The 12951-nt window shown below is 40.6% G+C and overlaps 2 protein-coding genes across 8 annotated transcripts; both read right to left on the minus strand.

The window, feature by feature from the left end:
- Window positions 1-1710: 1710 nt before the first annotated feature.
- LOC112200698 lies at window positions 1711-3945 on the minus strand. 4 transcript variants are annotated; one of them, XM_040518914.1, is made up of 3 exons: window positions 3687-3945; window positions 3401-3606; window positions 1711-1964 (listed from the first exon to the last, which is right to left on the minus strand). In XM_040518914.1, exons 1-3 carry the CDS (start codon window positions 3821-3823, stop codon window positions 1891-1893), a joined length of 417 nt encoding a protein of 138 aa, XP_040374848.1. In that variant the 5' UTR covers window positions 3824-3945; the 3' UTR covers window positions 1711-1890. The 4 variants fall into 4 exon arrangements, 3 of the variants coding, with proteins under 3 accessions (XP_040374848.1, XP_024197475.1, XP_040374849.1); XM_024341707.2 differs by having other exon boundaries at window positions 1726-1964; window positions 3401-3588; XM_040518915.1 differs by lacking the exon at window positions 1711-1964 and adding an exon at window positions 2860-3283.
- A 4332-nt stretch (window positions 3946-8277) lies between these two features.
- Window positions 8278-10512, minus strand: LOC112200671. 4 transcript variants are annotated; one of them, XM_040518910.1, is made up of 3 exons: window positions 10254-10512; window positions 9968-10173; window positions 8278-8531 (listed from the first exon to the last, which is right to left on the minus strand). In XM_040518910.1, exons 1-3 carry the CDS (start codon window positions 10388-10390, stop codon window positions 8458-8460), a joined length of 417 nt encoding a protein of 138 aa, XP_040374844.1. In that variant the 5' UTR covers window positions 10391-10512; the 3' UTR covers window positions 8278-8457. The 4 variants fall into 4 exon arrangements, 3 of the variants coding, with proteins under 3 accessions (XP_040374844.1, XP_024197451.1, XP_040374845.1); XM_024341683.2 differs by having other exon boundaries at window positions 8293-8531; window positions 9968-10155; XM_040518911.1 differs by lacking the exon at window positions 8278-8531 and adding an exon at window positions 9427-9850.
- Between the last annotated feature and the right edge of the window lie 2439 nt (window positions 10513-12951).

The following is a 12951-nucleotide window of genomic DNA, read 5'->3' on the forward strand; positions in this document are numbered from 1 at the left end:
TCAGTAGATTAAGTAGCTGAAGATCCACTTTTCCTTGACTCATACCCCAGAGGCACAAGAAACGTCAACGAGTTGTGCTCGACAGGATCTTCCCGAAATAATGATTCAAATTCCTCGAGAGTTGTCAAATGACATTTCAAGTCAAGACTAACATGAGAGCAACAATTAACACTACTCAACAATCAAAAGAAACTCACAAGACAATTTCCATGTCCAAACATCCACTATGCTTATAGGGACCTAAAGTTTGTCGTTCACGTACCTTTTCCTTTTTACTATTACCTCATACTGGGCCCACATAATCTTTCTCGCAGTCTGTGCACTGTGGAGGAGCTTTGGGTGGCAATACTTGTTCAAATTTCAAGAACAAATAAAAGGATGAACAGTAACTGGACTCGATAAAGATTACAAGACAGATGCAACATCGAGTCCTACCAACAATATTTCAATGAACAGGATTCACATGATTATGCACAATTTGGAAGTGAATCCATAAACCAATTCACATAATGTATAAACATATAACAGTTAGACTTGAAAAGAATTTAAAACAAATCACAACAATCGAGTCTGTGGAAGTAATCAAGGGAACTAGACTCGACAAGGTATCCAAGGAAGAATCAATTAGCAAGTCCAACTTCGGTAGCAATAAGCACAATTTTTAACGAACCAGATTCACTGAACAAAGCGATGGCAAACAACCAAATCGGTAAGTGAATCCAACAATATAACAACATTCAAAAGTATAGAAAATCACGCAACCACAACTTCAATTTCAAAGACAAGTCGGAACATAAGTCAACCTTTCGAAGAAGGGATAATGATTTTCGGATTAAAGAATCCAAAAACAAAACAAACAATAGTTCCGACTGACAACACGTCGAAGTTTCGGAGAATAACTCCAGAGTCATTTATTTATTGCAAGTTGTATTCAGTAATTAACAACTTTCAACCGCGATATACATTAGGGGTGATCCGGTGGCCAGTCGGGCCCTAAACCGCGTGAAGAGTTGTAATTATATGAACACACACTGGCAACAATCATTTCTCACTACGAAGGAGTGAACTGGAATTTCATGGTAAAGAAATTCCTAAAATCTCCCACGTAACTGGAAATCAAGACTTTAGACGAACCTCGAAACACTGTTTAAATCAGTGTAAGGTTTTGTTCAAAAACCTCAAATGTAAAAACCCACGTTAAGGGTAAACAACGATTTTTCCGCTAAAACTGCCCTTTTTAGGTTAAAAGCGTCTTTCCGACAAAACACATTTCAAAGTCGGTACGGGTTTAACGTAAATAGTAAACACCGAAAACCAAAACTTTTGAACAGTAACGGGAAGTCAAACCTTTTCAAACGTTAGGTAGAATTTCTAACAACTTTTCAAGTCAAAGGTTCCGACTTCCGAAACACGTTCTTGAACAACCATTTCCCAAGTCAACGTTTTACCAAGACTTGGAAATTTTAACGAGCCGACAGAAACTTTTTCGGGTTTCAGAGGTTTTTAAATCGTTGAAATCGAAAACTTGGAAGCATTGCTCTGATACCACTTTCTGTAACGCCCCAAACCGCACCTCACCAGCTTGGGCACGTTACAGTGCCGCGGAGCTCTAAAATATAAACCGAAAGCTCGATTCACATTCTAGAGGACCGCTAGGCATTTCGTTAGAAAACTTTTTGCAACACACAGCGGAAGCTATCGATATTTTTGAGGTGAAGAACTAGAGTTGCTGATATCTATTTCACTCATCCAGTACTTGGATAAGGATCACACGAGGTATGAATTTCAATGAAAGAGAATTCAACTAACTTTGACACGATGCTAAATAACCACAAGTTCCGAAACACGGAGTTCGAGAACTGGAAATCAGAATAAAGCCCAGAAGGTGGTTTACCAAACTTGTTCTGCACACCCAGCTCCGTCCGCTATTGTCCCGTCACCAGTGCACAGTACCTGCATCCATACTGTTGTAGGGGGTGAGCTTTCGTCCTCGCTGCTCAACAGGAACTCTACCTCAAATTGACTCAAAACCAATAAACAAATATTTGGGCTGCCCAGTATGAAAACATATTTAAACCAAATATTTAAAAGAACGAAAAACTTTAATGTTTTTCAACTTGAAAACCGATGCATGATGCTTAAATAAACACGGCGCCAAATCTCAGTATTACCTGATGGCCGGTCCCATAGACCCACTACTCGACCTTACCTCAAATTAATTTATCACCAGGTAAGCGTAGCGAGAACGTCCACTACCTAGCTATACACACGTACCGAGTCCGTGATTGCAGATACTCGGACGACCGGTATAGCTAACCCTCCGGAGGTTTTGGGGATCGAACCCAAGGAAGTCAGAGCCACCCTTCGCTCTCAAGCCATCACATATTTTCTCACGGATTGGTTAGTGTACATTGCATTTTACATAACCAACCCATACCACTTATCATGCATCACATTAATAAAATATAAAAGAAACTCACAAACCGAGGAGAGTCCTGAATCCCTACCTGGATTCCGATGCGTTCTCTCACGTACTCCGAGAGTTGCGAACCTTCTGTTCCTTGGATAACTGGAGTCCTAGATTCCGACATTTCGACCGTTAATAATCTATTGAACAATTATATGGAATATCGACGATTAATAAATCGTCCAACCAACTTTTCCTAGTTTGACCAGGAGTTGACCAATTTGTCCACGTTTCACTAATCGAGACCGGTTCGATAATTAACTCAAATTACCGAACAATGACTTGATATTAAGATATCAACCCAATATATTAGGTGCACTAAAACTTTACTCAAGCCACCCAATATATACACATTTCTTTTCTTTACTCACGGTCATTTTTACAAAATGCTTATGCAAACCAATGTTATAACAAATTCCCAACTTCATGAACAAATGAATTCGAGTATCCTTAACAATTTCGTCACATAGTAATTCGTCGGAAGTTACTATGGACACCCAATATTATTTTAGGCCATTTTCCACATCATAATTCCAATTTTAGCAATGATACTTGAACTGGCCTTGAACACAGATTTAACAAGAACACCATTTGACACACTGCCACAATACAATCTTTATAATCACAGTCCATTCAAATCGACACACAGTCCATGCTGCACACGCAATCAAGCTTATACAACATTCAACCAACCAAATGTCCATTTCAAGGCCACCATAACAGATTATCAACTCAAGCTACTAACTTCGGATTTGCATGACAATAACCAAACTCCAATTTCAACGTATCAAACCAAAATCACCACACTCAACCAAACTGTCGAAGAGTACAGAAAAGCAGAATTTCAATCTCAATCAAGCCCAACCAACTCAGTTCACTAGCTCTGGATTACCATAACAAGAACAAAACTTTAACACATGGTTCGAATTATACCTTCAAGAACTACTTGAATCGAGCTCAGTTTTACACTCTTACTGTCGAAACTGGCCGATGATGAACTAGTGAGTTTCGATGCAAACGACGCAGCAAGCTTCACAATTTCTCCTCTGCAAGTGTAGTGACGACTGAAACCAAGCCCAGAAGCGTTGGAGCAGTCGTCGGCGGCATCCACGACATCGAACCCGAAACCAACCCAGAAACCAGTTTGTCAAAACTTGATTTAATCGAAAATCTAATTACAAAGGCTTGTTAAGCACGACGAGGAGGTGAGGTTTCATACCACAAGTAGCTCAGAAGGTGGTCGGAGTCGCCGGGAATTGCAGAACTCGCCGGAGAAGACACAAAGCTTCCAGTCGTCAATTCTCCGTCTACGATCGATGCATGGATGATCAGAGACCACCGGAGGGTAGACGACATCGAGACGAAGAGAATGATGGCTGTGCGCCGCCGTGGGGTGGCCGGAGGTCGGCGTTCTGGCTGGGTTTCCTCGGTCGGGTCGTGCTTCGGCCTGAGAGCACCGAGGTCTCGTTTTCTCTCTCTCTCTCGTTGATTTGATCAACACCTATAAGTAGAGTGGTCCAATTAACATGAAAGGCTAAGATCAAGCGGTGGAGAGAATGGAAGGCTAGGATCGCACCACCTATTTTCCATTTCTCTAATTAATTTCTAAAATCTCAAAAACTTCGGAAAAATAGTTAAAAATAGCTCTGGTATCCGGAAAATTCCCCGAAAATTTCCACGAACTCGTCGTGCCGTAAACTTTACCGTCCACCTCCTAAATTGAGGATTTCACTTTATGTATAATTCTGAAAATTTCCTCGAGCATCTTGACATTGATCGAGATCGTTGAATAATTTTGCGTACGATCTCTATTAAGCTCGATACATTTTTCTGGGGCTCACAGTTCCACCCCCCTTAAATAAATTTCGTCCTCGAAATTTCATGATTGGTCAAACTGTCAATAATAGTTTACTTTTCATGTCGGACTCCAGTACCCGTAACATTTCCAGTTTCTAATTTCTTGTGGTACAACTCGACTATTTCTGGTCATACATATCAACACCGGAGCTAACATTTCTCTTTACCAAGTGTTCCTCAATTATCACCAACAGGATACACTTTGCTCCGCTATTTTTCACTTTTCTGTAACCACAAGACATTTGTTAGAACAACTGGACTGAGTGATTAACAATCTCACTACTCTCCTCATAACATTGCCATTACTCTCCCCATAACACTGCCATACTTGGCATTTCCACAGACAATTTATGTCTATACCAAATAATACTGGGTAACTACCAACCTTGTTACCCTAACTCAATATTGCCACTGCTGGCAACTCAAAGCCGACTCACGTCTTCATCCAATTCCCGCTCATTACAAGTACAACGTCCCGGGAATTGCAGTTTTGTCAAAAGACATACTTAAGTACTTGTAGTCAAATACAACTACCCGTAGGTAAACTTATGTTCCTCACGTGGAACCCACGTCAACTATGATGAACAAGTCGGCGTTGTCACTGCGATCCGTAGCTTTGACGACCATTAACATCCAATGGAAAACACTCTGTTAACAATTCACTGGTTGTCACTAACATGGAATTCGCGATTCATCGTGGTAAACATATCTGTCCTCAAAAGGACAACCACACGCGATGCTGGCTAAGTATCCGTCTTTTCTAGTCAAGTTATACAAGAAAAGCACGACGGAACCTAACAGCAAATTTCCAAAAGTTATTCCACAAATTTCCACGTGACGAAACTTTACGAATTTTCTCGTAGTGCACCCGTCGTTCAGACCATGTCAAGCCATGTCGCTGAAGTCGCAAGTTGCGTTCCTAATGGTGACGACGCAAGCTTTCTACCTCTCGTTCTTTGCACGTCTCTTTCTTGCCTTTCGGTTGCCAATCATCTAGTAGTGTAGAGAATATCCTCCCTTACTACAGTTCACCTTGACTTATATGGATAAGCAACCGAAAACAATGCTCAAAACTTCATTTTGCAAATTTCCTAAGGAAAGGAATTTGAGCTCTAGGAAATTCCAAATGATTTCCAATACCAAATCCGTAAACTTCCAAGAAGGGAAGACAAAGGAAGTGAAAATTTTCCAGATCATTGGCAAAGATGCCACACATTGTTGTGTTAAAATTTCAAAATTTCGAAGCTCTGGGAGTCACTAGAAATTGATTCCAAATTTGCTACAACAGAAAGTCAGCAAAACTTTGAGATTAAAAATCTCAGCCTTGAGACTAATTCGGAGGGTTAAAATTCCCCACCTTTGGGTGAAATTTGTTGGAATTGAAAACAATTTTAAAAATAACTTTGAAATCACTTTACTCGAAATACTTTTGCAACCCGAAAAACCTTTTCAAAACACAAGATTTTCTAAACCTCGGAAACAACTCAATTGGAGAGGTTTCAACGTTGAACTAGCATGATTTCAACTACAACCAAAACTTTAATAAGGTTGGAGAATCGTAAAACAACATCAACCAAAACGAGGAGATCAAAGTCAACGTAACTATTAGAAGGAAGAAATACTCGCAGTCTTTCTAGGATCCTTACCGGTAACATGTGTTGTTATAAATGGCCAGAATCCCAGCGAGTCGCCTGCCCTTCCTTGAAATACGTTTGCCTTGATGACCTTTCACCTAGAGTCGAGCGGTTTGGTCCACGAAACAAAGTAGCCTTATTTTCTCGTACGTACGCGAATCTCAACGTCCAAAACTCGAGTTAACTATAGCCATAAGTGACATGGAGTTTCTGCCGCATATACGAGTGAGTTGAAGAAACATAATTTGAGAAGTCACCATAGAGGTCGCAAGGTGGACGCACACCTCTTCTCCTTCTTTCCTTATGACACGCTTCGGGTCCACGCTGAATCCGCATTATCTTGTTTAAGCATTCCAGAGGAGGTCTACACACCTCAAAGTGTAACATAGGGTGACCTTAGTCAAACCCATAAATCTTCTAATCGCGTAGCTTCCTCAGCTACCCCAAAGCAACACCTTACATGGTACCACTCGCCGAAACCATGCTTTCAGATTTTACAATCCTAAAATTTCACAAGCAATGTCAAATGGCGAGCACTAAAGCACAATTAAATCTCTCTTACTTAATTTCGAAGTCGACAGGTCTAAGCGAGGAATTTCATTCCGCTGTTCAGTAGATTAAGTAGCTGAAGATCCACTTTTCCTTGACTCATACCCCAGAGGCACAAGAAACGTCAACGAGTTGTGCTCGACAGGATCTTCCCGAAATAATGATTCAAATTCCTCGAGAGTTGTCAAATGACATTTCAAGTCAAGACTAACATGAGAGCAACAATTAACACTACTCAACAATCAAAAGAAACTCACAAGACAATTTCCATGTCCAAACATCCACTATGCTTATAGGGACCTAAAGTTTGTCGTTCACGTACCTTTTCCTTTTTACTATTACCTCATACTGGGCCCACATAATCTTTCTCGCAGTCTGTGCACTGTGGAGGAGCTTTGGGTGGCAATACTTGTTCAAATTTCAAGAACAAATAAAAGGATGAACAGTAATTGGACTCGATAAAGATTACAAGACAGATGCAACATCGAGTCCTACCAACAATATTTCAATGAACAGGATTCACATGATTATGCACAATTTGGAAGTGAATCCATAAACCAATTCACATAATGTATAAACATATAACAGTTAGACTTGAAAAGAATTTAAAACAAATCACAACAATCGAGTCTGTGGAAGTAATCAAGGGAACTAGACTCGACAAGGTATCCAAGGAAGAATCAATTAGCAAGTCCAACTTCGGTAGCAATAAGCACAATTTTTAACGAACCAGATTCACTGAACAAAGCGATGGCAAACAACCAAATCGGTAAGTGAATCCAACAATATAACAACATTCAAAAGTATAGAAAATCACGCAACCACAACTTCAATTTCAAAGACAAGTCGGAACATAAGTCAACCTTTCGAAGAAGGGATAATGATTTTCGGATTAAAGAATCCAAAAACAAAACAAACAATAGTTCCGACTGACAACACGTCGAAGTTTCGGAGAATAACTCCAGAGTCATTTATTTATTGCAAGTTGTATTCAGTAATTAACAACTTTCAACCGCGATATACATTAGGGGTGATCCGGTGGCCAGTCGGGCCCTAAACCGCGTGAAGAGTTGTAATTATATGAACACACACTGGCAACAATCATTTCTCACTACGAAGGAGTGAACTGGAATTTCATGGTAAAGAAATTCCTAAAATCTCCCACGTAACTGGAAATCAAGACTTTAGACGAACCTCGAAACACTGTTTAAATCAGTGTAAGGTTTTGTTCAAAAACCTCAAATGTAAAAACCCACGTTAAGGGTAAACAACGATTTTTCCGCTAAAACTGCCCTTTTTAGGTTAAAAGCGTCTTTCCGACAAAACACATTTCAAAGTCGGTACGGGTTTAACGTAAATAGTAAACACCGAAAACCAAAACTTTTGAACAGTAACGGGAAGTCAAACCTTTTCAAACGTTAGGTAGAATTTCTAACAACTTTTCAAGTCAAAGGTTCCGACTTCCGAAACACGTTCTTGAACAACCATTTCCCAAGTCAACGTTTTACCAAGACTTGGAAATTTTAACGAGCCGACAGAAACTTTTTCGGGTTTCAGAGGTTTTTAAATCGTTGAAATCGAAAACTTGGAAGCATTGCTCTGATACCACTTTCTGTAACGCCCCAAACCGCACCTCACCAGCTTGGGCACGTTACAGTGCCGCGGAGCTCTAAAATATAAACCGAAAGCTCGATTCACATTCTAGAGGACCGCTAGGCATTTCGTTAGAAAACTTTTTGCAACACACAGCGGAAGCTATCGATATTTTTGAGGTGAAGAACTAGAGTTGCTGATATCTATTTCACTCATCCAGTACTTGGATAAGGATCACACGAGGTATGAATTTCAATGAAAGAGAATTCAACTAACTTTGACACGATGCTAAATAACCACAAGTTCCGAAACACGGAGTTCGAGAACTGGAAATCAGAATAAAGCCCAGAAGGTGGTTTACCAAACTTGTTCTGCACACCCAGCTCCGTCCGCTATTGTCCCGTCACCAGTGCACAGTACCTGCATCCATACTGTTGTAGGGGGTGAGCTTTCGTCCTCGCTGCTCAACAGGAACTCTACCTCAAATTGACTCAAAACCAATAAACAAATATTTGGGCTGCCCAGTATGAAAACATATTTAAACCAAATATTTAAAAGAACGAAAAACTTTAATGTTTTTCAACTTGAAAACCGATGCATGATGCTTAAATAAACACGGCGCCAAATCTCAGTATTACCTGATGGCCGGTCCCATAGACCCACTACTCGACCTTACCTCAAATTAATTTATCACCAGGTAAGCGTAGCGAGAACGTCCACTACCTAGCTATACACACGTACCGAGTCCGTGATTGCAGATACTCGGACGACCGGTATAGCTAACCCTCCGGAGGTTTTGGGGATCGAACCCAAGGAAGTCAGAGCCACCCTTCGCTCTCAAGCCATCACATATTTTCTCACGGATTGGTTAGTGTACATTGCATTTTACATAACCAACCCATACCACTTATCATGCATCACATTAATAAAATATAAAAGAAACTCACAAACCGAGGAGAGTCCTGAATCCCTACCTGGATTCCGATGCGTTCTCTCACGTACTCCGAGAGTTGCGAACCTTCTGTTCCTTGGATAACTGGAGTCCTAGATTCCGACATTTCGACCGTTAATAATCTATTGAACAATTATATGGAATATCGACGATTAATAAATCGTCCAACCAACTTTTCCTAGTTTGACCAGGAGTTGACCAATTTGTCCACGTTTCACTAATCGAGACCGGTTCGATAATTAACTCAAATTACCGAACAATGACTTGATATTAAGATATCAACCCAATATATTAGGTGCACTAAAACTTTACTCAAGCCACCCAATATATACACATTTCTTTTCTTTACTCACGGTCATTTTTACAAAATGCTTATGCAAACCAATGTTATAACAAATTCCCAACTTCATGAACAAATGAATTCGAGTATCCTTAACAATTTCGTCACATAGTAATTCGTCGGAAGTTACTATGGACACCCAATATTATTTTAGGCCATTTTCCACATCATAATTCCAATTTTAGCAATGATACTTGAACTGGCCTTGAACACAGATTTAACAAGAACACCATTTGACACACTGCCACAATACAATCTTTATAATCACAGTCCATTCAAATCGACACACAGTCCATGCTGCACACGCAATCAAGCTTATACAACATTCAACCAACCAAATGTCCATTTCAAGGCCACCATAACAGATTATCAACTCAAGCTACTAACTTCGGATTTGCATGACAATAACCAAACTCCAATTTCAACGTATCAAACCAAAATCACCACACTCAACCAAACTGTCGAAGAGTACAGAAAAGCAGAATTTCAATCTCAATCAAGCCCAACCAACTCAGTTCACTAGCTCTGGATTACCATAACAAGAACAAAACTTTAACACATGGTTCGAATTATACCTTCAAGAACTACTTGAATCGAGCTCAGTTTTACACTCTTACTGTCGAAACTGGCCGATGATGAACTAGTGAGTTTCGATGCAAACGACGCAGCAAGCTTCACAATTTCTCCTCTGCAAGTGTAGTGACGACTGAAACCAAGCCCAGAAGCGTTGGAGCAGTCGTCGGCGGCATCCACGACATCGAACCCGAAACCAACCCAGAAACCAGTTTGTCAAAACTTGATTTAATCGAAAATCTAATTACAAAGGCTTGTTAAGCACGACGAGGAGGTGAGGTTTCATACCACAAGTAGCTCAGAAGGTGGTCGGAGTCGCCGGGAATTGCAGAACTCGCCGGAGAAGACACAAAGCTTCCAGTCGTCAATTCTCCGTCTACGATCGATGCATGGATGATCAGAGACCACCGGAGGGTAGACGACATCGAGACGAAGAGAATGATGGCTGTGCGCCGCCGTGGGGTGGCCGGAGGTCGGCGTTCTGGCTGGGTTTCCTCGGTCGGGTCGTGCTTCGGCCTGAGAGCACCGAGGTCTCGTTTTCTCTCTCTCTCTCGTTGATTTGATCAACACCTATAAGTAGAGTGGTCCAATTAACATGAAAGGCTAAGATCAAGCGGTGGAGAGAATGGAAGGCTAGGATCGCACCACCTATTTTCCATTTCTCTAATTAATTTCTAAAATCTCAAAAACTTCGGAAAAATAGTTAAAAATAGCTCTGGTATCCGGAAAATTCCCCGAAAATTTCCACGAACTCGTCGTGCCGTAAACTTTACCGTCCACCTCCTAAATTGAGGATTTCACTTTATGTATAATTCTGAAAATTTCCTCGAGCATCTTGACATTGATCGAGATCGTTGAATAATTTTGCGTACGATCTCTATTAAGCTCGATACATTTTTCTGGGGCTCACAGTTCCACCCCCTTAAATAAATTTCGTCCTCGAAATTTCATGATTGGTCAAACTGTCAATAATAGTTTACTTTTCATGTCGGACTCCAGTACCCGTAACATTTCCAGTTTCTAATTTCTTGTGGTACAACTCGACTATTTCTGGTCATACATATCAACACCGGAGCTAACATTTCTCTTTACCAAGTGTTCCTCAATTATCACCAACAGGATACACTTTGCTCCGCTATTTTTCACTTTTCTGTAACCACAAGACATTTGTTAGAACAACTGGACTGAGTGATTAACAATCTCACTACTCTCCTCATAACATTGCCATTACTCTCCCCATAACACTGCCATACTTGGCATTTCCACAGACAATTTATGTCTATACCAAATAATACTGGGTAACTACCAACCTTGTTACCCTAACTCAATATTGCCACTGCTGGCAACTCAAAGCCGACTCACGTCTTCATCCAATTCCCGCTCATTACAAGTACAACGTCCCGGGAATTGCAGTTTTGTCAAAAGACATACTTAAGTACTTGTAGTCAAATACAACTACCCGTAGGTAAACTTATGTTCCTCACGTGGAACCCACGTCAACTATGATGAACAAGTCGGCGTTGTCACTGCGATCCGTAGCTTTGACGACCATTAACATCCAATGGAAAACACTCTGTTAACAATTCACTGGTTGTCACTAACATGGAATTCGCGATTCATCGTGGTAAACATATCTGTCCTCAAAAGGACAACCACACGCGATGCTGGCTAAGTATCCGTCTTTTCTAGTCAAGTTATACAAGAAAAGCACGACGGAACCTAACAGCAAATTTCCAAAAGTTATTCCACAAATTTCCACGTGACGAAACTTTACGAATTTTCTCGTAGTGCACCCGTCGTTCAGACCATGTCAAGCCATGTCGCTGAAGTCGCAAGTTGCGTTCCTAATGGTGACGACGCAAGCTTTCTACCTCTCGTTCTTTGCACGTCTCTTTCTTGCCTTTCGGTTGCCAATCATCTAGTAGTGTAGAGAATATCCTCCCTTACTACAGTTCACCTTGACTTATATGGATAAGCAACCGAAAACAATGCTCAAAACTTCATTTTGCAAATTTCCTAAGGAAAGGAATTTGAGCTCTAGGAAATTCCAAATGATTTCCAATACCAAATCCGTAAACTTCCAAGAAGGGAAGACAAAGGAAGTGAAAATTTTCCAGATCATTGGCAAAGATGCCACACATTGTTGTGTTAAAATTTCAAAATTTCGAAGCTCTGGGAGTCACTAGAAATTGATTCCAAATTTGCTACAACAGAAAGTCAGCAAAACTTTGAGATTAAAAATCTCAGCCTTGAGACTAATTCGGAGGGTTAAAATTCCCCACCTTTGGGTGAAATTTGTTGGAATTGAAAACAATTTTAAAAATAACTTTGAAATCACTTTACTCGAAATACTTTTGCAACCCGAAAAACCTTTTCAAAACACAAGATTTTCTAAACCTCGGAAACAACTCAATTGGAGAGGTTTCAACGTTGAACTAGCATGATTTCAACTACAACCAAAACTTTAATAAGGTTGGAGAATCGTAAAACAACATCAACCAAAACGAGGAGATCAAAGTCAACGTAACTATTAGAAGGAAGAAATACTCGCAGTCTTTCTAGGATCCTTACCGGTAACACGTGTTGTTATAAATGGCCAGAATCCCAGCGAGTCGCCTGCCCTTCCTTGAAATACGTTTGCCTTGATGACCTTTCACCTAGAGTCGAGCGGTTTGGTCCACGAAACAAAGTAGCCTTATTTTCTCGTACGTACGCGAATCTCAACGTCCAAAACTCGAGTTAACTATAGCCATAAGTGACATGGAGTTTCTGCCGCATATACGAGTGAGTTGAAGAAACATAATTTGAGAAGTCACCATAGAGGTCGCAAGGTGGACGCACACCTCTTCTCCTTCTTTCCTTATGACACGCTTCGGGTCCACGCTGAATCCGCATTATCTTGTTTAAGCATTCCAGAGGAGGTCTACACACCTCAAAGTGTAACATAGGGTGACCTTAGTCAAACCCATAAATCTTCTAATCGCGT

This window comes from Rosa chinensis, chromosome 4 (assembly GCF_002994745.2).
Source record: "Rosa chinensis cultivar Old Blush chromosome 4, RchiOBHm-V2, whole genome shotgun sequence".
Taxonomy (NCBI): domain Eukaryota; kingdom Viridiplantae; phylum Streptophyta; class Magnoliopsida; order Rosales; family Rosaceae; genus Rosa; species Rosa chinensis.

What these genes read in the sequence shown, in the direction of transcription:
- LOC112200671 (XM_040518910.1), bottom strand. Translation starts at nt 10,390, where the DNA reads ATGTCGTCTACCCTCCGGTGGTCTCTGATCATCCATGCATCGATCGTA. An exon ending in CACCTTCTGAGCTACTTGTG is followed by an intron (nt 10,174 to 10,253) that starts GTATGAAACCTC and finishes TTGACAAACTGG; the next exon opens with TTTCTGGGTTGGTTTCGGGT. An exon ending in GATTCAAGTAGTTCTTGAAG is followed by an intron (nt 8,532 to 9,967) that starts GTATAATTCGAA and finishes CCCCTACAACAG; the next exon opens with TATGGATGCAGGTACTGTGC.
- LOC112200698 (XM_040518914.1), bottom strand. Translation starts at nt 3,823, where the DNA reads ATGTCGTCTACCCTCCGGTGGTCTCTGATCATCCATGCATCGATCGTA. An exon ending in CACCTTCTGAGCTACTTGTG is followed by an intron (nt 3,607 to 3,686) that starts GTATGAAACCTC and finishes TTGACAAACTGG; the next exon opens with TTTCTGGGTTGGTTTCGGGT. An exon ending in GATTCAAGTAGTTCTTGAAG is followed by an intron (nt 1,965 to 3,400) that starts GTATAATTCGAA and finishes CCCCTACAACAG; the next exon opens with TATGGATGCAGGTACTGTGC.